This window comes from Mustela putorius, unplaced genomic scaffold (assembly GCF_011764305.1).
Source record: "Mustela putorius furo isolate JIRA1106 unplaced genomic scaffold, ASM1176430v1.1 tig00000450_pilon_pilon_pilon, whole genome shotgun sequence".
NCBI classification, from domain to species: Eukaryota; Metazoa; Chordata; class Mammalia; order Carnivora; family Mustelidae; genus Mustela; species Mustela putorius.
In genome coordinates, this window is record NW_025421385.1 from 14364865 (window position 1) to 14390268 (window position 25404).

Consider the following 25404-nt stretch of genomic DNA (forward strand, 5'->3'; position numbering starts at 1 on the left):
TAGCGCTCAACTAAAAATATTCCTTAGGATCTATACCAGCACTGCAAAAACAAGAGTACTGTGAAGTCATACAATTTTAAAATACCGGAAGGGATCACTCTAGACTTAGAGATAAGAAACAGGCCCCTTGTGTCTCTACTGCATAAAGAACTATTACAACTCAGTGCTAAAACAAACAAACAACAAACAAAAAACCCCATTCAAAAATGGGCAAAGGATTTGACCAGGTCGTTGTCCAAAGACTATATACAGGTGGCCAAGAAACACGAGAAGATTTTCAGCATCATTAGCCGTCAGAGAAACGTGAATCAGAACCATGGTGAGATACCACTTCGTGTCACTAGGATAACTAAAATCAAAAAGACAGATAATAGCAAATGTTGGTGAGGATGTGGAGAAATGAGAACCCTACTGCTGGTGGGAATGTGACAGGTGCAGCCACTTCGGCAGACACTCTGTAGTGTCACCAGGTAACCCGGCAATTCTGCTTGTGGGTGTGTACCCCAAAGGCAACTAAACGTGTGTCTCCCTGCACAACAGCAGCATTATTCATAACATACGGAAGCAACCAAAACACCCACCCACAGATGAACGTTTAACTTTTTAACTTTCCTTTTAACTGCTGAATATAGTCCATCAGATGTCTATCCGTATGATGGACTGTATTCAGCAGTTAAAAGGAATGAAGTAGAGACACATGCGACAACATAAATAACTTTGAAACCTTTAATCGGAGCAACATTATATGGTATGTGAATTATGTCTCAGGAAACCCTTATGCACAAGGAAGAGGGAAAGGTAAAAGACACAGAGGGAGATGAATTAAAAAAGAAAGCGGGAGGCAAGTGAGAGAACTTGCGTCAAGTGTAAGGGTCGGTACAGAGCTGAGCCACAGGGACCCGTCTTCCACGTCTGACCTCCTGGCACCGCGCCCCTCTGCTCCCCTCGCTCGACACCTGCGACTCAGCTCAGGCTCCCTTTCCTTCCTTTTCACTATTCGTCCTTATTTTTCTTTCTTTCCTTTTCCCCTTTTTCTTCCTTTCCTTCCTTCTTTCTCTGTCCCTTCCTCTTTCCTCTTTCCCTTCTCTTTCAGTACGAGTGCATCCAGCGATGCTGTAGAAGTCTCCGCAGAACCCGTTGCCGTGTGAGGCTGGGCTGTTCCGAACGTTGAGTGAAGGTGCACGCGGCCCTTCCGGAGGGAAGCAGTGCCTCCCACTGGCGTTTCATAGCGGGTCCGTGTGCAACTTCCTAGATGCCTCCTAGGACCGTACAATGACCTAAAGAGATGCACAACTATTGCTTATTCCAGTCCACCCGACTCCATTGATTGGCTTTTTTCCTCAGGTTCCATGTTCTGCTCTGATGATCCTTTTATGTGTTCTCCCATTTAAACCTTCAGCTCTCCCTAAGGCGGCAGCAAGTAAGTGAGAGATTGAATGAATGGGCGGTCTTCAGTGAAAAGAACAAGGAGCTTTGTGAATGGCTGACCCAGATGGAAAGCAAAGTTTCTCAAAATGGAGACATCCTCATTGAAGAAATGATAGAGAAGCTCAAGAAGGTACGGAATGCGTGGCTATGTATGTTTTCCCCGTTCGTAACACGTAAGCATACTTTTAACAGGTATAAAAGATGGCTTTACTTATTATTAAACTATTAAATTCCTGTCCTGTAAAAGCACTATATTTTAAATGTTTTTTTCTTTTTAATATGAAATAAACTTGCATGCAAAGGCCTCCTTTGCACACAATATATGTGGATATGCTGAAGTAAATTATCCGCTGATAAGAGAAATGTTCGGTGTGTGCCGGTTTTAGCTACCTGCCCAGAAGGAATTGTTTGTGTGTATTAGTTTTCTTTTGTGTCTTTTGTTTTTGGTTTTAGAGAAGTAAAATCGCTAGAGTAGGACTAAAAGAAAGAATTCTTAGGATTAATTAAGCTGACATTTTCTCTGTAAAACAGAACGCATGGACATTTACAGGAATGAAAACTTTTCTGAGGTTCCTGGATAGCTCTGTCGGCGGAGCCGTTGAATGTCAGACTCTAGATTTCAGCTTGGGTCGGGATCCGAGGGTCATGGGATGAGGCCTGCATTGGGCTTTTGCTCAAGGTGGAGTCTGCTTGCCCCTCCCACTCCCACTCTTTCCCTCTGCCCATCTACCCACTCATGCTCTCTCTCTCTCTAATAAATCTTGGGAAAAAAAGGAAAATTTCCTGAGAATTTTGCTTCATATTTTTTTCCAGTTATGTATGACTATTAAATTATAGTCATACGGTTACAGAACATTTTTTGGGTCTGTGTAGGGCTGATCAAATTTATTAGCCTTTAAAAATATTTTTGATGGGGCGCCTGGGTGGCTCAGTTGGTAAGCATCTGCCTTAGGCTCAGGTCGTGATCCCAGCGTTCTGGAATCAAGCCCTGTGTGGCATCAGGTTCCTTGCTCGGCAGGAAACCTGCTTCTCCCTCTGCCGGCTGTTCCCCTTGCTTGTGCTCGCTCTCTCTTTCTCTGACAAATAAGTGAAATCTTTTTAAAAATAAAATAAAAATAAATTAAAATGTTTTGAAAAAAAAAAAGAAAAAAATGTTTTGGATAGTATCATTGATGCTTCCACATTATTTTTGAATAATTATTGATCGTATTGATTTATTTCAGTTTGTGTTCCTTGTTAGCACACATCACTCTCTGGTTCACAATGTACTTTCTCTATTTACTTGTTGGTTCTTTGTCTGCAGTGGGAGCCCCACTGGATTGTCAGCTTTGCTAGAAATGTCTTTGTCTGTTTTATTCATTGCTGTGTCTCCTGTGCCCAGAGCAATGCCTGTCTTCTCATAAGTACTCAGTCATCACTGAATACTGAATAAACAAATTATAGCCTCATTCACTCTAAAATAAATGCAAATAATTATTAGGAAAAATCGTCCATGCATATACGTAAAGGAAAAAAACTCCAGTGTAAACATGCAATATTAACAGTTTTAAGGCTTTCCACTTAAAATGTCAGATTCTAGCAATGAGCATTTTTATATTTGATATTATAAACCTTTAAAATGTGAACTAAAATAAAACAGATTTCATTTCAATATCTGCCAATAACTTTGCACTTTGATAGTTTCTGGATATCAGAGAATGCTCCACTGGACTGATTAATGGACTATAGGTATTATAGTGAAGCTTGCTATAGAATCAGTCTTTCTTAAGTGCATCTCTATTCTCATTGATTTTCTTCATGAAATTTAGAATGCATATTTTGGGGTGTGGAAAAAACTATCTCTTGGACAAAATACAATCACAACTGAAAAATTAGAAGAATTTTAGTTTTTCACATAATTTTGTTAAACAATTTGGCACAATGTCAGAAATAATCTTTAAAATATTAGCGATGCTATTTTGTATATAAAATGAGTTCTGAGATTTCAGAAGAAGTGTTTATGAGCTTGACTCTGTGGGGTCAGGACATCTATGTATCAGTCACACAACCCCTCTGTGTTGAAATAACATAAAATGAGAGAAGATAGGGTGGGGGTGCTTGGCCAAAAGAGAGCACTTGGCACTGAGATAGGAAAGAACTGCACTGGCTTCTCCTATTTCTGGGGTAAGGGAGGGGGGTCCTTCTTGCTTTGGTAACTGACTTGAGAGGATATCCCTGTTGCCACACTAACTTTAGAGCAGGGAAGGGTTAAAATATCCATGACTCTATAGCCTGTCTTTGTGTTATTATTTTGTTGAGATAATATTGGCTGCCTGACGGGAGTTAAGCCCAAACAATGAAGGAAAGGCAATTCTAAAGATTGGCTTCTGGCACTGTGGCAGGAGTAAGAGGATCATTGGTCAGGCGGTGAGGGTTGGGGAAGATAGATGTCCATTCATCATCGCTTAAACCACGCCGGTCAGTGGCCTTTCTCTTGCATAGGGAGCCAGTGTTTCCTTTTCCAAAACAATCTTTAAGAGAAGTGAGTACAGCAACTGGGCAAATGAAAAAGGTTGAGACCCGTTAATCCCCTAGGACTAATGGTTATTATTCTAGGGAGCTAGTTCGCCATTGATCTATGTGTTACACAATATTGACACTGCGTAGAGGATAGCTCATTAAAATGAAGGTATTTGTTCTAAAGCATTCTGCGCAAGTGACTGACAGAAGCACATCTATACTTTCACATATAAATACACATATATGTCAGTTGCACATACGTAATTGTGCACACACACGCACACACATACACACAACTTCTAAGCCTCTTAGCAACTGTTTGTATGAGGATTGATTCTAAATATAACACCCAGGTCGGTGATTATAACAATAAGGTGTAATTTCTCAGTATTAAAACCCTTCAAGTTTTGTCTTTCTGTGTGTACACTGTTATTGATTTTTTTAATGCCCATTTTAAGTAAATAAAAAATATTTCCATTCTCTTTAAGAAAAGTTCTATGAAAATTCAATCTAGAGTCTGTGCACATCCCCCCAAAAATAGGGACCCCTAATTCTTGTGTACATGGACTGATACTCACACAGCATTCCTCATGCCCAAACATTCCAAGCAATACAAAACGGTAATTATCGTGTTTCTAGTGGAGCCGGGCTGAATGCATTAAAAATATGATTTCTGATCTCTGGGATTGCTATTTATTATGCAGGATTATCAAGAGGAAATTGCTGTGGCCCAAGAGAACAAAATACAGCTCCAGCAGATAGGAGAACGACTGGCTCGAGCCAGCCATGAAAGCAAAGCCTCTGAGATTGAATACAAGCTCGGCAAGGTCAATGACCGGTGGCAGCATCTTCTGGATCTTATGGCAGCCAGGTAAAAAGGATCCTGTGCCACGGGACACGTGTGTGCAGAATTTTCAAGCATTCAGTCCACCTTTCATTGCAGCTGAAGATAACCCAATGAATCTCTGTCTGTGCTTGTCATCCCACATTTGAGTTTGTGATTTCTCGTAAATGTCACTTTCATTAACTTTGAAATTCTCCTTCTTGATTAATAAACTCAGTGGTGTTTGCATTTAGCGGAAAGAGAGAAAGTCCTATCCAAACAAAACCCATTCCCAAAAGAGAATTCTTGATTTCAGGGCTGCATGGGTATTCAGGGTTCTATGAGGAAGGAGGTAAAACTGCTAACGAGTGTCCAGGAGGGCATTTTTATCCACTGTAGGAAAAAAAAAAAAGGATATATAGAAAATCACATTGCTACTGTATTTCTGGCTAGCCGAGTGTGGGAATGAAGCTAATTATTGCCACTCGGCATAGATGTAGAAATAATCTGTATTATTGCAATTTTGTTTTTATCTTTAATAACTAAGTATCTGCCTTGTATTTGAGAGGAATATTATATTCGCTTTCTGTTGCTGAAGGTCAGGTTGAGGAAAGGAGGTAAAAGTAAAGAAAGAAAAAATATGTAAGAGTCTTTATGAGCATTACACAAGTCTGATAGAGCGAATGAGACACTATGTTATTTGATATAAAGGGAATGACGACGTAAATGCTTTGTTTTAGGTGAACTTGGTTTCACGTAGTAATGTAGGCTCCACAAGGGCAGTGGACATCCTTGTGCATGCTAGTCCCCGTATATCATGAGCACCAAGAGCGGTGCCTGAATGCAGTTTGGGCTCAAAACATGTTTGAATGAATGAATGAATGAATGAATGAATACGTGAATATCTGAACGGACATGCTTTTGTCTGGCTGTTAGAACAGTTCAGATGTTATGAATCCTTCTGATTCATAGCCGTTTGGAGCTAACTGACAATGCACTTTTAAAGTCTGGGTTCTTTTCCTTAGCACAAATGAAATAGTGCCCTTTGAATACCGTGTGCCCACAATAATTGCATATGGGCATGGCAATTGCATGTGTTGATGTTGAAAATACCTAGCATATTTTTTGTTCTCTAAGGGAATTTCAGAGAGGAGCTTATTTAGGAAGAAGATGAGATTTTTTTTTTATTTTAAAAATAATGAAATATTTTAAGAATAATGAAACAAAAATGGAGTAAATGTTTACCGATTTTTAAATTGTTTATCAAACAGCACTGTGATAGCTGATGCTTATTGAACCCTTGGTATGTGCCACTGACCATGCCACAAGCTTCATATGCATCTTCTCCTGTGTCGTTCACAACACCATTAGAGGTGGGCGTTATTATTATACCCATTTTCTAGATGCAGAGGCTGAGGCTCAGGTTTGCCCATGGTTACACATGTGCTGAGTGGCAGACCCTGCACTCTGTGATTCTAGAAGCCATGCTTGGGAGCACTATATTCTCCTGTCTGCGAAGTTTATGACTTCCTTGTCCCTGATCTAAAGGAAACTAGTCTCTGTAATTATTTCAACAATCTAATCTCCCCATCCTTTGTAAAGGGCTCACAGCAGCTCTGAGATATTTTGAGGCTACAAAGACAGAAGCCCCTTTCCTTGAGGAGTTCATGGTGGATATCTAGACATGCAAAGACATCAAGTAAAGTGACAAGCTAAATGCCCTGGTAAAGGTACTACAAAGCCATGGTAACAGACGGTTGAGCTCAACTACTCCAAGGCTTCCAGCATATGTAGGTTTTAGAACCCCATTTGCTATGTGTAGCCTCACTTCTAAGACTGTGATAACCAAGTCTTATTTCAGAAAGACAAATCAAAGCTCTGCTATAAATACCCTTCTTAGGGAAGCTGCCCAGTTGGTAAACATCCTTGGATTTTTTGGGTTAGATTATGACTCACGGGTTGGCTTGCATTGGCATGTACAATCCAGCTAAACTAGTTAGTGTTCTTTTCTAATCTTTAGTGGCTCAGGGGATACACTGTGTCAAAGATGTTTTAAATTTAATTTAATAGAGTTTATTTGTAAGATGCTAGCTTAAGTGTTATGACCAGTCATTAGCCAACTTTACATCTAAAGAGTTAGGTGCTTTCTCCTCGAAGTCGTTTATTTATAACTTTTCTGCGGTCCAAGTGAGGATTTTCTAGATGTTATTTATCTTTCCAAAGACACGTTAGTAACGTTTGAATCAATTAAATGTTTTTGGATATGCCTACTTTGCACTATAGTCACTAAAACGCTCATATGTTTCTACTCTAGTAGAGTCTCATCATGCACAGATGTAGCTTTTTGTAGATGTGCTGTCCATTTTTGATTGCCTCGTCCCAAAGTAAACCAGATGGCTGGTTCTAGAGCTTAATCTGGCTGGTGCCAGATTAATAAATTCATAGTCTCGCTGAGGCCTCTTTTAAAGGACACTCAACCATCACATTTATTTTCCATTTCCTTGTTTATCAGCTCTTCAAGAGTACACACACCAGGTGACTGTCCCCCATACCCACCTTCAACTATGAGCTGCCTGCTCAAGCATCAGATTTCTGGGGGTCAGTCCCATTCACCCCTCTTCCCTCTTCCTACTTTTTCTCACACTGATATATTAAAGCAGAACACAACTTAGTTGTGCCTTTCGATATTTCTAAATGTTATTTGGTGCTCTTGTGGGAAGGGAAAGGTTATTTTTGAAGATCGTATTTTCAGGTGAACAGTTTGCCAGCTAACAGAAACAGGAGAAAGGAAAGAAAGATTTCCTGATAATACACCTATTGCATACAAATAGAATGCATAACTTTGAGCCACCTTCCTGTCACTAGTGAATTAGCTTAGACTATTCTGAATACAAAATAAATGTGTTTTGTGTTGAATTTTTAAACTGACTGTTACTAGGAATTGTCAGCTTTTTAGGGCAACAAGATCTGTTTAGTTTTTCTTAGGTCTCCACAGTGGATAATGCTCTAGTACCTGCTCGTACTTTCTATACCTTCTCAGTTTAATATAGCAGTCATTAGCTACCCGTGGCTATTTAAATTAACTGAAATAGGATGCAATCAAATTACAGTTGAATTTTGATTACAGTCAGTTGTGCTAGTCCCATTTCTAGGGCTCAATAATCATATGAGGATAATAGCTACTTTATTGGGCACTGTGGATACAGAACATTTTCTTTATCCCCGAAGATCCTTTAGGTAGATAATGGCCAAGACAATTGGCCAAGGCATTTCTGAGCTGTTGGCTTTTCCTTAAGAGTAAACATAAAAACCAGTAATTGCTGTACTTATAGTTTCTATAAAACTGTCTGCTAGGATTCTGGCTCTCATTTTGTCTCTGAACCCTATGAAAAAACCCACATAGTACATTTTCTAGCTCAGGATAACAGGAGCTTTGTCATTTAGCATTAGTTGTTTGGTGCCTTTTTTTTTTTTTTAAGATTTTATGTATTGACAGAGACAGAGAGAGAGAGAGAGAGAGACAGAGAGGACAAGCAGCGGGAGCTGCAGGCAGAGGGAGAGGGAGAAGCCAGCTCTCTGCTGAGCAGAGAGCCCAATGTGGGGCTCAATCCCAGGACCCTGGGATCATGACCTGAGCCAAAGGCAGAAGCTTAACCAATTGAGCCACCCAGATGCCCCATTCAGTGCTTTTTATAACTATTGATGTTTTATTGAACATTCCTACTTGGGTATCTAGGAAGGTCAGACTCAAGTTGTGTGCTCTGTTGTAAGGATGTCTTCTAAAAAATTAACTGTATTCTCTAACAGAATACAGTTAATACAGTTCTGTTCCCTTTACTAAATCCTCATCACCAAAACAAAAGTACACTTTAGTTATTTGGTACTTTTTTTTCAGTAACAGCTTTACTGAGGAATAATTCACATACCATGCAACTCATCTATCACAAGTATAAATCATTTAGTGATTTTTAGCATATTTACAGATCTGTGTCTCCATCACAACAATCAATTTTAAAACATTGTCATCACCCCCTAATAAAAGACTTAGTCATTCTTTTCCCCTCCACCCTCTCTCCTTCCACTGGCCCCAGGCCAGCACAGATCTGAATGTACTTGGAATCATACAATATGTGGTCCTTTGTGGCTGTTTTTCAGCTACCTATTTATTATAATTCCCTTAAACACTTCATAGAAGTAGAGCGACAACAAATATAATTTTAAAAAATGCCTGAACGTCCCCTGTGTATGAAGTACTGTGGACGTTGCTACAGGCTGGGATTGGCTCCCTTTGCACAGTACTATCTAGTTAATATTTTCGGCTTTGGGGGCCAATGGTCCCTGCCAAAACGCCTCCGCCATATTGCAAAAGCGGACTTAGACAGCATGGAAACAGAAAAATGCAGCTGAGTTGCAGTAACATTTTATTATCAAAACAGGCGGCTGACCCTAGTTTGCTGACCCCAGATCTAGTGAATGTAGAAGACGAAAGAGAAAATGGTGCCTCACCAGTTAAGGGTACGGAGCAAGTGTACACATAACTCAGCCCCCACCTTCCTCCTTCCATCACATCTGCCTGCTCATGTCCTGCCCCCCTCCGGCCTGGCCCTCTCCTACTTGTTCGTCATGTGCTTCCTATTCTTTGGATTAAGTGAGACTCTTCTTACCTTCTCAGCAAGCTTTCCGACCTCTCCTTCTTAGAATTTCCCTCTGCTGTAATAAGCATCTTGTGTGATAAGTTGTTTACAGTTTCATCTCCCAGCGACACCATAAGCATGACCGTAGCATGACCATAGTGAAGCTGGAACCCAACGCGCAGCTCTTTGCACATAATGGTCACTCCAGTATTCACTGCATTTCTCCAATCTAAGACATAGGATGCAAAGTGCTACCCCTACAGATAAGAATAAAGCAGGGGCACCTGAGTGGCTCTGTGGGTTAAAGCCTCTGACATCGGCTCAGGCCATGATCTCAGGGTCCTGGGATCAAGTCCTGCCTCAAGTTCTCTGCTCAGCGGGAGTCTGCTTCCCCTCTCTCTGCCTACTTGTGGTCTCTCTCTCTCTCTCTCTCTCTCTCCATCAGATGAATAAAATCTTAAAAAAAAACAAACAACACAATGGAGTATTGTGCCTCCATCAGAAAGGATGAATACCCAACTTTTGTAGCAACATGGACGGGACTGGAAGAGATGATGCTGAGTGAAATCAGTCAAGCAGAGAGAGTCAATTATCATATGGTTTCACTCATTCGTGAAGCATAACAAATAGTATGGAGGACAAGGGGAGTTAGAGAGGAGAAGGGAGTTGAGGGAAATTGGAAGGGGAGGTGAACCATGAGAGACTATGGACCCTGAAAAACAATCTGAGGGTTTTGAAGGGGCGGGGGGGTGGGAGGTTGGGTGAGCCTGGTGGTGGGTATTAGAGAGGGCACGGATTGCATGGAGCACTGGGTGTGGTGCAAGAAACAATGAATACTGTTACACTGAAAAGAAATAAAAAATTAAAAAAAAAAAGAATAAAGCAGAACATGGGCCTCAGGCCTCACCTGCCTAAATCACCACGTTGTTTATTCTGCTTCGCCTGCTCTGCGATGCTAGACAAGTTCCTTCCCCTCTCAGTACCTCAGCTACCACCAGTGTAAAAGGTTTTAGGTGGCCTAAATGAGATAGTACCAGTAAACCACCTCACAGAGCCCTCAGCAAGTGGCAGTTCTCGACCCAGAGGGAGCTTCGAGGCTGTGTAGGTAAACTGCGTATGCAGTGCAAGGAAGGCATTGTGAAGTTGGAGCAGCTGCCCTTAGAAGGGGTTTCAGTCTAACAGCAGTTCCACTAGAGGAGGAGGAAAACTTGACTCTTGGAGTGGTCAATTCGGAGGTCTGTGGCCAGAATCAGGAATGCACCGAAGCAGCACGCATGGAAGCAGCGCAGAACCAGTCAGGAGCCCTGAGTTTAGTCCACCATGTTCAGGCTGTGTGACCTAGGGCTCACTGCATCACTTTTCTGAGCCCTAGCTTCCTCATTTTCAAAGTATTCATTAAAATAACTGCCGTAGCTCCAAAGAGGCAACGGAGAGGGAAAGACCATGTATACCACAGAATGTCACATGTGGCCGTCTTGTTCTTTTAGAGAGCTACAGAATATTCCATAGTTTTAATACACCATGATTTATTTAATATTTTCCCGTGTTGGACATTGATATCGTTACCATATTTTGCTATTACAGTAACTGTGAGTTTAGAACTTTGCTTTATTTTTAATTTGTTGCAATAAATATATTGTCCTCATGATAATGAGCATGGGAAAAAAATTTGAACCCATGAGAAAAACTAGAAAAAAAATTAAACTAGGAACATAATGGCAGTACAAGGTTTTAAAGATCTCAAGTTTCTGGAAGTATTAGTCATAATCAAGAAAAAATAAATTTGCCTGCTGTTATGGAATCATGACTAATATATTCCTTTAACCAAAGCTTATATATTTTTCTTCCAGATTGCTAAAAATAATATATTAGAGGACTGATTGTTTTATAAAGAATTCACAATAAGATAGCTTTAAGTAGCACGATTTGAAAAATACTTTTATTTATAAGTTTTCCAGAGTGTACTTCTTATGTAAAAAGTAGGTTTGTTGCTTTTAAAAGGGAAATATGTTTCTGTTTTAAAAGCCATTACCTCACACGATCAGACCCAAATGCTTTGTTTTATTTTGTAGCTCATCAAATAGGGCTTTTAAAATGAACTTAACAAATGTTCATCATTTATTTATTTTTTTGTAATCTATTTGTGCATTGTATCTATACCTTCATCCAAAAAGCACTTAAAGCAGCTAGCATTCACCACATTTTATTAAATAAATTACCAGTAATTAATAATTTGAGAGCTTACTTTTTTAGAGCCTACATTGTGAAATTCATATAGATTCAGTACAGAAAGTTTGAAACTCTTGAAATCCACAAAAAAAAGTTATCTGAATCCCACCAAGCAAATGAACAGATAACCTTATTTATTAATATCTTAAAATAAACATGTTACATTTGTCACTTTCTATGGTTATTTTTAAAAGGACAAAGGTTTGGGATATGTAAGGGAAGAATAATATTTCTTTCATCACTTTTATTTTGTAAATAACCCTTTCAAAAGTGAAGACCGACCACTGTTGTATAGAATATGTTTTCCATCCCAGCTTCCCAAAGAATCTCTAAAACTCCTACTTTACACCATTCAGCTGGCATTTCAAACAGAAGGGGGAAAAAAGTTGCTTTTTTTTGCTACACAACTTGCTGTATTTGTGGGGGTTTTGTTGGTTCATATTTGGTTGATTTATCTTTATCAAAAATCCTTTCCGACTTAACAAACAGCCCCCGAGAAGAGTTGCCCGTCCTTCCAGAACGGCAGAGCGTCCCCAGCAGCCGTATTTTTGATGTCCTTCTTTCTTTAGAAAGCCTCCCCCTCCTTGCAGATTACACTGAGCCTTTCCCCTTCTTACACTCGTGGCCTACATTCCAGGAGATCAGGCTTGGCACATGTTAATGAATGTAGGTTTTATTTAGAAACATGACCACTTGTCACTGTGCAGTGTCATATTATCAGGCAGAGACCTCGCCACATTTGTTTAGAGCGAGCATTTTCATACTTCCATACGCAGACAAGGGGAAACTTTCATCCCCACCCAGGATTTAGCTTTTTGCTCTGCAGACCTAACTTTTGCAAGTTGGAAACTTCATGGTGGTGGCAGAAGATCTGTGTGGCCCGAGGATGGCAGAGGACGGCTCTGTGGACGCAGATCTTCCGGAATGTAACTGCGATGTCACAAGGCAGGCATCTCCTTGAGGTTCTTCCATTGTGCATAGCTGGCATGTTACGTGGGCTTCGTGGGATAGATGCTGGATCTGTAATCCGTGATAGCTTTGGCCAGCGTGAAGTGGAGATTGTTTGGTGCTGGGAGCTTGTTAGCCATGGACTCCCAAGAGTTCTTTGTTGGTTTGTTTTCTTGTCCCCCTACTAGGCATACGGAGCTGGAGGGGAAGGTTATTGGACTTGGTTATGGCTTGGTATTCCAGTTGTCTCTGGACTGTATGCGTCATGCCCGGGGAATGCTACCTTAGCCTGAGACACAGGAAAGAGACCCAGTGAGAAGACCCAGTTGGTCCATCATCTGCTATTTAAAGGATGGGGCTCCTGATGAAACTGGAATTCGGCCTTAGCCAGTTTTCAGCTTTGTAGCGGGAAGCTCTCCCTTTATTAAATAAAAATCTGTTCATAGTGCGGGGGCCTGGAGGGTTTTGTGTATGAGAAAGAGTTGTTTCTGTTTAGGTTTGTCAGGAAGTTTTGATCACATGACTAGCATAAAGGTTTTAAAACATGTACAGCATGTAAAAATGTATGTCTAAAGTAGTAATTTTTGTGCATTATACAAATGTTTATTTCATGAGTTTTTTCAGTTAGAACAACATTAGATCAGGAATTTTAACTTCATTTTTAAGAATATTATTCTTATACCATAACATTCCCCCCAGATAAACTCCTGCTGGTAAATAGGATTTCCTGATGGTACTTTTAGTCCTATTACATTTAGAATGTGACCTTTTTTTTTTTTTTTTTGGTTTATAGATTTACAAAATTAGTTTGAAGGAAAGTAGTGATAAATATATACATGTAGTGTATATGTGTGTATATAAAGCTGTCTGTGCAACTGGATTTAGTAGTGATTCCTTCTCTAGAAGGTGAAGTCCCAAGAGGCACCCCGGACAGTGAGAAGACCAATCGGCTACAGAACTTTCAGATGCACAAGATTTGCTAAACTTACCCAGACTTGTGACATCTGCAAACATCCATTTTGAATTATAATCCTGGATGCTACCAAAAAGAATGTTGCTCAAACTTCTTACAATGATAGATAAATGAAAATATTGTGACACTTCACACAAAGATTTCCTTTAAAGAAATAATGGGGAAAAGATGGGACATTGTTCTTAAAAAAAAAAAAAAAGAAGAATGATCTATGTCCTGCAAATATCAAGTTTCATAAGCTCAAGGAAGATGTTTGGGGCTTTTCTACCCATTTCCCCCAGCTCACATCTGCTTCCCCCAACACACACATAATGCATTTTGCTATTTGTACTCAAATACATGTTTAAAAAAATGAGAAAAGGAAACCACTTAAATGTTCACCCCCATTGACTTTACAAAGATTCACTCACTCATTTGAAAGAGGAACTTGTCCCTAATGGACTATATGAACAAGCATTTCCATGTCACGATGCCCTTGACATATTACCCACTAACTGCTCTGACTATTGGAACCCATTCAATATCATACAAGATACTAATCTTGTAAATTATTTGACTAGTGTAGACAATATCCAGTGGAGGAGTGTTCACACACATTCTTTTGTGCCTTAGCTCTTTTGGTCATTTTTGTACGTGAAATTTGAACCAAGAACATGAATAAATTTTAGTACTTGACAGACCATTTGCAAATGTTGGTGTAAGGGAAAAAGTTAAGTATACATTTAATATCAACTAAATTAAGAATAAAATATGCTAGCTAAATAAAGGTATTTTACTTAGAATACTAATTATTTGAGTTTATCTGGCATTTAAGTAGTGCCGAACTTTGTGCCAAACACTGAGGGTAGCATTGCAGGGGAAGGCAAAAACCAAAAGCAGAAATTCACAGTTCTAGTTTCCCAAGGAATTTAAATGGGAAGAGGAACTTGTGCATAAATAATACCAGGGAGTTAAAATAAGGGAAAGCAGGAAGCAAGCTGAATGAAGTGTTCTTCCAACCTCTAGCTCCACACCAAACCCTGATGATATTATGAGCTTGCTATAAAACCCCATCCCAGAGCCCTGTCAGCATCCAGATCCTACCAGATCCGAAGACAGGAAGCTGGTTAAGTGGGAGACGTTCCCAAAAGGACTTTCTTACAGAGGTAAAACCAGGACAGACGTCTCAGAGCAGTGAGCCACTCTGGAGTCCTATTCCCATGTGTTTATTGACTGGGGACTGTGCTTTCAGCCTGGGCCACTAAAGCAGGATGGCCAGGGCCACGTCGAATTCCAAGCCCATGGCGTGGTCATTGATAAAATGTGCACCCAGGGCTTTGCACCCAGTAGCTGTTCTAAAACTGCTATTCACTGACCGACGCTGAAGTGAATTTTGTTTTATTTATGAGAAAAATGTGAGTAGGTTGTATTTAAGTGTTCTTGGAATTATTATGCAAGGCCAGTGCCTTGAACTGCCCTGGGGACAGGGTACAATTTGTACTTACAAAGCTAATTAGAGAAGTCTCACCTTGAATGGAATTATGAGTCATGATAAAGAGCAACACGTTTTCGGTTTCCTATTAATAGAATATGTTGTGGAGTATGAACATAATTTTTTTAACATAATTTTTTTAAATACACATTTTTTTTTGTCAAAACAACATAAGTTAGTGCATCTAAGAGTGTCTTTACCAACAGAAAATGTTATTCAAATGTTGGTATTCTTATACCTGAATGGACTTCCACATGAACCTCCCTTCAGACTTACTCCCTCAGAATCAGACCTGATCTTATCATTCCTTGGTGGACACGTCCCGGCAGAGTTCCTATTTATCTTTAAACTGCACACGACGCCATTGTCATGTCACTGCAGGACCTGTGTAATCCCTCTCCAGTCCGTCCATCCGCTTGCCTCAGCACAACCACAGCCCTATTCTGCTTTCCTTCCCTACCCTCCGCACCCCCATGCCTGCTGACATTACCACGTGATGCCTTCAAATCTGCTTCTCTTCCCTACTTTTCCCAGCCTAGAAATATTCAGCTTGGCTTGTATCTACCTTTCAAGATGCAGCTCTAATATTACTTCTTCATTTCCTCTCTTTCAGCAGAGCCAAAGCTGCTCCGTGACAGGGTCAGTCATTGCTGTATTTCTGTTTCCTAGCACCATGCCTACCTAGCATCCCAGAAGTTTATAGAAGGAATACAGACATGAACAAATGAGGAATGAATGAGTGAGTGATTACTGAGGCGGCCAGACGAATTGATCACTCCTTATTTACTAGCCAGGGCCTTAGTCCGTTTCTTTAGTTTAGTTCTTACCACATTACATGTTACATTTCATTTGTGTACGTGTCAAGATTTTCGGTCTGATTGTACGTTTCATCAGGAAAATAGTCAAGTTTTATTTATTTTGTCTTCTCAGCATCTGACATATAGGATGTCCACACATGGTTGTTAGACGAGTGGCAATCTTAAACAATTTGGTTTTTACTCCTTCCTGGAAAGAATGGGAAAACATTTTTTTAAAAAAAACATGCTGTGTGGGCACCTGGGTGGCTCAGTGTGTTAAGCCGCTGCCTTCGGCTCAGGTCATGATCTCAGGGTCCTGGGATGGAGTCCCGCATCGGGCTCTCTGCTTAGCAGGGAGCCTGCTTCCTCCTCTCTCTCTCTCTGCCTGCGTCTCTGCCTACTTGTGATCTCTCTCTGTCAAGTAAATAAATAAAATCTTAAAAAAAAAAAAAAAAAAACACGCTGTGTAACAAATACGGCACCGAACTAGGCTTTGCAGGTGATGACTGGCTGGAGGCCAGCCTTGCATCTGCCCTCTGCCACTGGCGGCCCCGCAGACCCTCAGTCACCTTTAACGTGATCTGGCATGAAAGTGCAAATCATCACTCACTGGTAGTTCATCTCAAGTGTGCTTTCTTCTATTAACTGAGTTTCTGCCACAAGGGACTGAAATCAATCCTGTCCAGGCTGGAGTAATCAGAACGACAAATTCATATTCTGGTGACAATCCATTAGAAATATTCCTTCTTTCCTCTTAGGTATTCTTCATATGAGTATAAATTACATAATGGGTGGAAATAACAATCTTCATGACGTCATGAGGCTTCTGTCACTGTTACGTAATTGTCGCCATGTTGAACATCATCACTGCTGACATGAATTGAATGTGTTCTGTGGACCCTGCATTATTCAACCCATTCAAATCTCACAGATACTTCTCCTCTACTTTTATATTATAGATGAGGCAACAGAGACACAGGAAGGGTGTACAGTTTCCCAAAATCACCCAGCCTCTAACTGGCTGAGCTAGGCTGGACTTCGGCTCTAGGCAACTTGGCTTTAAACCCAGTGTTCACTTCGTCCACAAGGGAATCTCGAGTAAAGTCTCTCCTCTGCCCACAGGGTGAAGAAGCTGAAGGAGACCCTGGTGGCTGTGCAGCAGCTAGACAAGAACATGAGCAACCTGAGGACGTGGTTGGCTCATATCGAGTCAGAGCTGGCCAAGCCCATAGTCTACGATTCCTGTGACTCGGATGAAATACAGAAGAAGCTCACTGAGCAGCAGGTAAAACTCAAAACGACTAGAGGAACCAAGTAGGCTCCTGAACCTCTGTGCTCCTGGCCAGGATACAGAGACAGATGTGAGATGGTGAATCGAAATGGAAAATTAGAAGGAAGCTAGACAGGATTGCTGAGAAAGGGGAGGCTTGGTCAGGACTAGTGTTTGGGGAAAACAGGTCCCATGTCACCAAGGAGTTGAGTCTAGAAGATAGATACACTCTCATAGGTTTAATGTCATTGGTCCACCAAGAAGATATCCTAAGCTCCCTGAGCCTCAGTGATGGTCCCAGAAGACAGCTTACGTTTTGTTGATTTTTTTGTGGGTCATGAGCGCACTACTACCTACACAGAGTAGAGACTTTTTTCCCCTGCATATAGTGTTTGAAGTATATTCTTAGAGTTTTTGCAGTCTAAAGCAGTTTTGTTTTACAAGAAGTGTTACGTGATCTGCAGAGCGCACACTGCAATTCTACCTTCGTTTCCGTAGCAAAGACAGCACCTTACACTGGCATACAAAAAAAAAAAAAAAGGCAAAAAAAAAGTAACCATGATAAATGCATACAGAAAGGATTTTTTTAATCTCCTATTCCCCTTCCTTATTTTTACTAAGCATGTCAGACTCCAGTAGTTACTGGTAAATGCTGCAAATGCCCCATAAGAAGTATTGCTATTCCATGCCCTTAGATTGTCCTTGAAAATTCTTCCCATACTCCGGTTACTTCCATTGCATTTAGGCCATGATAGCCAAGTTACTTAACTTAAAAATACTACAAAATATAAACAGAGCTGTTTTATGAAATCTTAGGAAATAGTTTATGTACTTACTTTATTTTACAAACTACTTAAACCAATACAAATAGATATTAAAATACAGTAATTAGATATTGGGATTATTTTAAGAGCATTTCTTCTTTAAAAATATTGTTAGCGGGACATTTTTCTTTTTTTGTAAGATTAAAGCCCTGTGATGGATTCTCTCACATTTGAAATTCTGATAATTGAGCTGTGGGGGTTATGGTTGACCCCCAGCTCCCTGAATACTTCTGGAGAACATGGTAATGATGTCTATCAGTGAGAAGTGTTAAAAACAGTTAAAATCCTAATAGCCAGTATTGTAATTTAGCAAATGTAAGAGAATCAAAACAGTATCTAATTAAATAGAGCAAATTTATCCATGCATCTATAGCGTAACTACTTCCATACCCCAGTAAAATGATAGGAAAGGGGGAAAGGTCAAAATTCACAACGGCAGAGACTAGGAAAGAAAACTTTAGAGAGACAGACATCCTTCACAAATTTGGAAGGCAGAAGTAGATGAATGAATAGTTACTTGTGTTTGCAGAATGGAGGATAGAAAGCTGACTCATGCCACAGAATTCCAAGGTAGCTCAGGGAGAAGAGAGCAAGTTGTTAGGGCCTCACAATGTAAAATTGCTTAAAAGCCTAAATAAGTGGTTGGACTGGCCCAGCTAGCCAGACTAGTCTGCCTCATGCACTCCAGCAAAAGACCCAGGGTTTACACTCTGGAGGAAGCAAACCCAGAGGGACTTTGGTTGGGAGCTATAAGGCACCATTGAGGCTGGAGCCACTATCCTAAAAATAGAGATTAAGTGAAATGCTCTGTACCAGATAGTATAACTTCCACCCCACCACCCCAACTCCCTCCATGTCACTAGCCAGCATTATATCTCACCCAGGATTCATGCAAGAGCTTTAAAATCCAGTTCAATTATTCCATAAAAGTCCCCCACAAAAAGTAAAGAAAATAGGAAGAAATGATCAATGTAGTAATGTTAAAAAATAAAAAAATCCCCAAACTTAAAAATGTGTAGAGTTGACCCTTGAACAATACAGGTTTGAACTGTGTGGGTCCATTTATTTGTGGATTTTTTATGCAAGAAAATATGAGTACTATAGATTATTTTCCCTTCTTATGATTTTCTTTTTTCTAGCTTGCTTTATTGTAAGACCACAGTATATAATACATATAACCTACAAAATATTTGTTATTGAATTATTTATGTTTTTGGTAAGGCTTCTTCTGACCTGAAGAAGGTCAGATGGGGGGAGTCAGATGTTACGTGCCGATCTTCAACCGTGTGTTCATGGGTCAGTTGTACATCCAGAGCACAAGTCCTACAAAGGCCCAGGAAAATTAAAAACAAAACAAATCACTATAAAATTTCAGAACATGGGAGACAAAGAGAAGATCTTGAAGGTTTCCAAGATGAAAAAGTCTGATTTCTCCAAAGTAATGGTTGAAGCTAAAAGATCATGAGACAGTGCTTTCAAAAGCTGAGAAGATTATTTAATTTAGGACATTGTACCTGCCATTTACTATATAAAATACCCCATGTATACATGCTAATGAAAGGTAGATCGCACATACTAAAATGAGAAGAAAAATAATACTCAATACGAGAGAGAGAAGAAAATTCCAAGGGTAGATGGTAAGGGAACATCCCAGATGCCAGCTGCCCCACAGCCTAGAGCATCCCTGTTCAGACTGGAGTAGGGAACTGGGTGCTGTGGGAGGCATGTCTCCAAGGAATAAGACAGTCAAACTTGATTACCTGATGGGCTTAACCATGCTGGAAGGAGCTTTATTAGCTCCATAGAGAGAGGATAGAAGCTAGGGATATTCATGGTTTAAAGAGAGGGAGAAAGCTACTGATTCCATATAACACAGAAAGTTATATAAGAAGAAAAATAAAACCGTAGCATAGTCTGTTGCTCAGATGTGAAAAATATTAAGGAACCATATTAAATGACCAAAATCATCCAAACAATCATTATCGCTCCAGCTAGAAGATGTGCTGAAACGGCAGTGGAACCACTTAAGTTGAGAAAAAGTTCATTCTGTCTCTACTCGAGAAGCATAGATAACATCTAAGATTTAAAAATCAAGAAGCAGCAACATAAACGTGCCACTTAGAAATTCAGAAGTTAAAACCAGAAGACAGAGTGACAAGAGATGAAAATGAGAATCAGGAGGGAAAAGGAAACTACTTCACTGGAAGCTTAGCAATAATTTTTGACCTGTTAATATAGTAATATATATTCATACTGCCTTTTAATTCAATGTTAAGTTAAAGTTGGAAAAAAAAAAAAAACAACCCAAAAGTAAGGACTCCTGGGGGTAAATTTGCAATTCACCACTTTTCTGCATGACCTGAGTAACAAATTGTTTTAACCCTCATATAGGATGCCTGGGTGGCTCAGTCGGTTAAGTGTCTGCCTTCGGCTCAGGTCATGATCCCAGGCCCTGGGATGGAATCCCGCATCAGGCTCCCTGCTCCACAGGGAGTCTGCTTCTCCCTCTGCCTCGCCCCCCAGTCATTCTCTTAGTCTCTCTCCCTCTTGTGCTCACTCTCAAATAAATAAAATCTTAAAAAAAAAAAAAGTACTTTAAAAGAAACTTAGAAAAATTTTTAAAAACCTTCATGTATATAGAATGCTGATGGTCACAGTGTTATAAAAATTAATGTGAAAAACACTTAGCACAGCACCCAGCACAAAGTGGGTTTTTATTTTATTTTATTTTAATCCTATCATATTCACCACAGCTTCCTTTGTGGCAAATGTTTAACCATGATTCTGTAAAAACTATAGCATTTAGAATCCATGTTGTAAAAGACAGATAAATATTAATCTGTCTCCAAAGCGGAAAATTCTCTTAAATATTTAAAAAGAGATTAAACTCATAAGAAATACATTTTCCTCTATTCCTCTCTGTGGAGTTTCTATATGTTTCTCTTGCCAACGTACTTAATCTTCATATACTTCATTTAGCAGAAATATATGTATACTTGAGAGGGCTTCAGAGGACATCTTGTCAAATTTCTTTGTGTTATGGAGAAGAAGTATAAATTCAGAGACACTATGTGTCAATTCAGGACCATTACTGATGGATGTTAAAGCTGAGACTAAAATCTTTATCTGCAATAGAGCACTTGCCCATAATTATAACCCCCCTCAAGCTTATTTCATGTAGTTGATTTTAACAAAAACTTTTAAGCAGATGTACAAGGGGTCTTTTCTTTGATATTTACTGTGGGAATGTGGTTGAGCTCCTGGAGGTAAATTTCACAAAATTGTGCAGCCCCCTCCAATGACTGGAGCCTCTGGAATTTTTAACTCAGTTGTCTACACTGAGCCTCCAGCAATCCATCAGTTACGGTTCTGGTTTTCATACCCTGGCCCCAAATCTCCTCACTGGGGTAAATCCAAAAGTATGTGGAAGAAAGAATCACATCATCCAGATGGCCACATAGGTTATTTCTGACTTAAGTCCCCCTCCAAAAAAGACCAACGAGCAACTATCTATAGGCAAGGCACCATTGTAAACGCCCCCCAACCCAAGGATAAGCATCAAGCACCACTCTGGACCCCAGAGACCAGGAAGACCACATTAAAAGGGTAAGAGGTATGGTCACACTGTGACCGCATCATCCTTCCTGGCTGGCATGGAGCTGCACCAAGAGGGCATCACTTGGCCAAGATAGGTATCTAGCTCCCCCAGCTTCCCCATCCTTCCCAGGAGGCCCACTTGGCTCTCAACTCATGGGAACCACTAAGGGAACTTCTGTAGCTTGATTACTGGGGATCAAGTAGTGAGGGAGAAGGGGGCTGAGGCTCACTGCCACCAGGACTCATACCTTAGCAAATTGCATTCCCATTTGCAGCTGGACCCAAGCAGAGGTCCCAGCCTGCATCTCTGCCCATCTGCAGAGCCCAGCCAGTGGCCCTATCTGACCTGGGAGTCCACTTGGCAGTTCTGCCTGATTTTGGTCTCCAGACAATGGACCAAACTGACCTTGGAGCCCTTTCTACCATCTGACCTGGGCAGGGAAGCCAATTCCCAGCCCCGCCCAACAGCTGAGCATGGCCTTCATCCTTCCCCAACAGAAGGCTTGGCTAGAGAACCCAAGCAACCACGGAACCCATCCAACAGCCCTGCTTGACCAAGGAACCAAGCCAGCAGCCCTCCCATCTGCTGAGCATGGTCTCTGGCACTGCATAACCAGGGAGTCTGGACAACCTCAGAGCTCAACCTACAGCCTAGCCCAGCCACAGAACCCAGCCTACGACCCTAGCTAGCCATGGAGCCCAGATGACAAACCTACTCAGCAGTGGAATCCAGCCTATGGTCTCGTCCGTTTGCTGAACACAGCCTGCAACCTTATTCAGACAATGACCCCCACCAATCACCAAGCATATCCTGTGACTCCACATGACAAGAAAGCCTGGATGGAGAGCCAGCTTGACCATGGAGCATAGTCTCTAGCTCCACACCTTTAGGATATACCTGGAGACACCTCCCTATCAGAGAACCCAACCAGTGACCTTGTCCAATAGGGTAACACAGTCCATGACCCACCTGATGGCAAAGCCCAGACACCTCACCCAACTGCAGGGCACAGCTGGCAGCCCTGCAAAATCAAAGAGCCAGCCTGATATCCGGTCCAGCTGCAAAGCCCTGCCTATGGCTCTATGAACAAAGAGTCCAGCCAGTAGCACTGTCTGGTCTAAGATCACAGCCTGCTATCCCACCCAACCAGAAGTGGTTGCAGAGCTCAGCCTGTAGCCCTACCCAATCAGAGTCCAGCCAGTAACCCTACCCTGACAGGGAGCATAGCCTGTGACCTCATCCAGCCAGAGCGGAGTCCAGTCAGTGGCACCTCAACCCCTACCTCAGAGCATGGAGCATTTTCCAGGATAGATTATATGTTAGGCCACAAATCAAGTCTCAACAAATTCAAGAATATATAAATTATATCAAGGATCTCTTCTTATTACAATGAGGTGAAACTAGAAATCAGTAACAGGAAGAAAGAAAAATCACAAACACATGAAAATTAAATTAAACAACACTCTTCTGATCAAAAAAGAAAACAAAAGGAAAATAAAAAAATATCTTGAGACAAACAAAAAAAGAAACACAACATACCAAAACTTAGGGGCATAGCAAAAGCAGTGCTAAGAGGGGAACTTACAGTGATAAATGCATACATGAAGAAAAAGAATCTCAAACAATATAGCTTTCCCCTTCGAGGAACTAGAAAAGAAGAAAAAACTAAACCCAAAATTGACAGAAGGAAGGAAATAATAAAGATTAGAGCATAAATAAATGAAATAGCGTATAGGAAAACAATATAAAAGATTAGCAACACTGAGCTGGTTCTATGAAATGATAAACAAAATCGACAAACCTTTAGCTAGACTAACCAAGAAAAACAAAAAAGGGTGTCTGGATGGCTCTGTCAGTTAAGCGTCTGACTCTTGATTTTGGCTCAGGTCCTGATCTTAGGTTTATGAGATCAAGGCCTGTGTCAGGCTCTGTGCTCAGCATGGAGTCTGCTTGAAATTTTCTCTCCTCTCCCTCTGTCCCTCCCACTTGTGCATGCACTCCCGCGCTCTCACTCTCAAATAAATGAATCTTTAAAAAAAAAAAAAAAAGTGAGCCCAAATTAATAAAAATTATAAATGAAAGTGGAGACATTACAAGAAATAAAAAGGATCATAATAGCATACTATAAAGAAATGGATAAATGTCTAAAAACATGCAACCTACAAAGACTGAATTATGAAGAAATAGAAAACATGAACAGACCAGTAATGAGTAAGGAGGCAGAATCAGTTATCAAAACCCTCCCAACAAAGAAAAGTCTAGGACCAGATGGTTTCACAGGTGAAATGTATCAAAAATTTGAAGCCAATTCATTTCTCACTCTCCCAACAATATGAGGAGAAGGAAGTACTCTCAAACTCATTTTATAAGGCGAGAAATACCAAAGCTAGATAAGGATACCACAAGAGGAGAAAACTATAGGCCAACGTTAATGATCAATAGAGATGCAAAAATTCTCAATATAGTACTAACAAACCAAATTCAACAGCACATTAAAGGGATCATACACCATGATTTAGTTTGATTCATCCCTGGCATGCAAGAATGATTAAACATATGCATATAAAAATAAATATGATACATTACTAGAATGAAATATAAAAATAATATCATCTCAATAGATACAGAAAAAAACATTTCACAAAATTCAAAGGAGAAAAGCTCTCAACCAAGGGTGTGTGTAAAAGAAATGTACCTCAACATAATAAAGACTATATGATATCATACCCAATGGTGAAAGGCTGAAAGCTTCTCCTCTAAGATTTAAAACAAGACAGGGATGCCCATTCTCACCAGCCCTATTGAGCATGATACTCAAAATCCTCGAGAGACTAATCAGGCAAGAAAAAAATAGAAGGCCAAAATATATATATATATATATATATATATATAAAATCAGAAATGATGATATAAATTTTTTGTTTGTAATGACATAATCTTACATATAGAAAATCCTAAAAATCCCACCAAAAAACTGTTAGAATGAATAAATTCAGTAAAGTTGTAGGAAAAAAATTTAACACACAAAAACCAGTTGCATTTCTATATACTAACCATGAATTTTCTGGGAAAAAAAAAGAAAACAGTTCCTTTAGAATGACATCAAAAACAACAAAATACTTAGCAATAAGCTTAACCAAGGAGCTGAAAGATCTCTACATTGAAAACTGTAAGACTCAGGTGAAAGACATTGAAGAAGACACAAATAAATGGAATGCCATCCCACAATTATAGATTGGAAGAATGAATATTGTTAAAATGAACATACAACCAAAGCTATCCATAGATTCAATACAATCCCTATCAAGATCCAATGGCACTTTCTATACATAGAGAAAAAACAACTCTAAAATTTGTAAGGAACCACAAAAGACCCCAAATAGCTGAAACAATCCTGAGAGAGAACATAGCTGAGGGTATCACACTTCCTGATTTCAGACAATGACACAAATCTATAGTGATCAAAACTGCATGATGCTGGCATAAAAACAGACACATAGATTAATGGGACAGAGTGAGAGCCCAGAAATACTCCATGCGTATGTGGTCAACTAGTGTTGGACAGGGGAGCCAAGAATACCCACTGGTGAGAGGATAGTCTCTTCAGAAAGCAATGTTGGAAAACTGGATATTCATTCACATGCAAAAGAGTGAAACTAGTCCCCTATTTTACACCACTTACAAAAAATTATGTGTTACATATGTAAATTATGTGCATATGTACATATGTAAATGTACACGTGCACATATGTAAAATTATGCATTACACATTATGTATTACATATTACATATACAAAATAATGTATTAAAGACTTAAATGTAAGACCTGAAACCATAAAACTCCTAGAAGAAAATGTAGGGAAAAGCTTTTTGACATAGATCTTGGTGATGATTTTTTAGATATAACACC

General features: G+C 40.0%; 1 protein-coding gene across 19 annotated transcripts in view; it reads left to right on the forward strand.

Moving 5' to 3' along the window:
• The window catches only part of SYNE1 (spectrin repeat containing nuclear envelope protein 1), a 464420-nt gene that overhangs the window by 400074 nt on the left and 38942 nt on the right, over positions 1-25404 (forward strand). For 18 of the 19 annotated variants that reach the window (XM_013056743.2, XM_013056751.2, XM_013056755.2 and 15 more), the window contains 3 exons: positions 1400-1558; positions 4632-4798; positions 16925-17087. In XM_013056743.2, coding sequence (XP_012912197.1) covers positions 1400-1558; positions 4632-4798; positions 16925-17087 — 489 coding nt within the window. Of the gene's footprint in view, positions 1-1399; positions 1559-4631; positions 4799-12348; positions 12563-16922; positions 17088-25404 lie in introns of those variants that run through there. The other variant, XM_045080175.1, reaches the window with a different exon arrangement.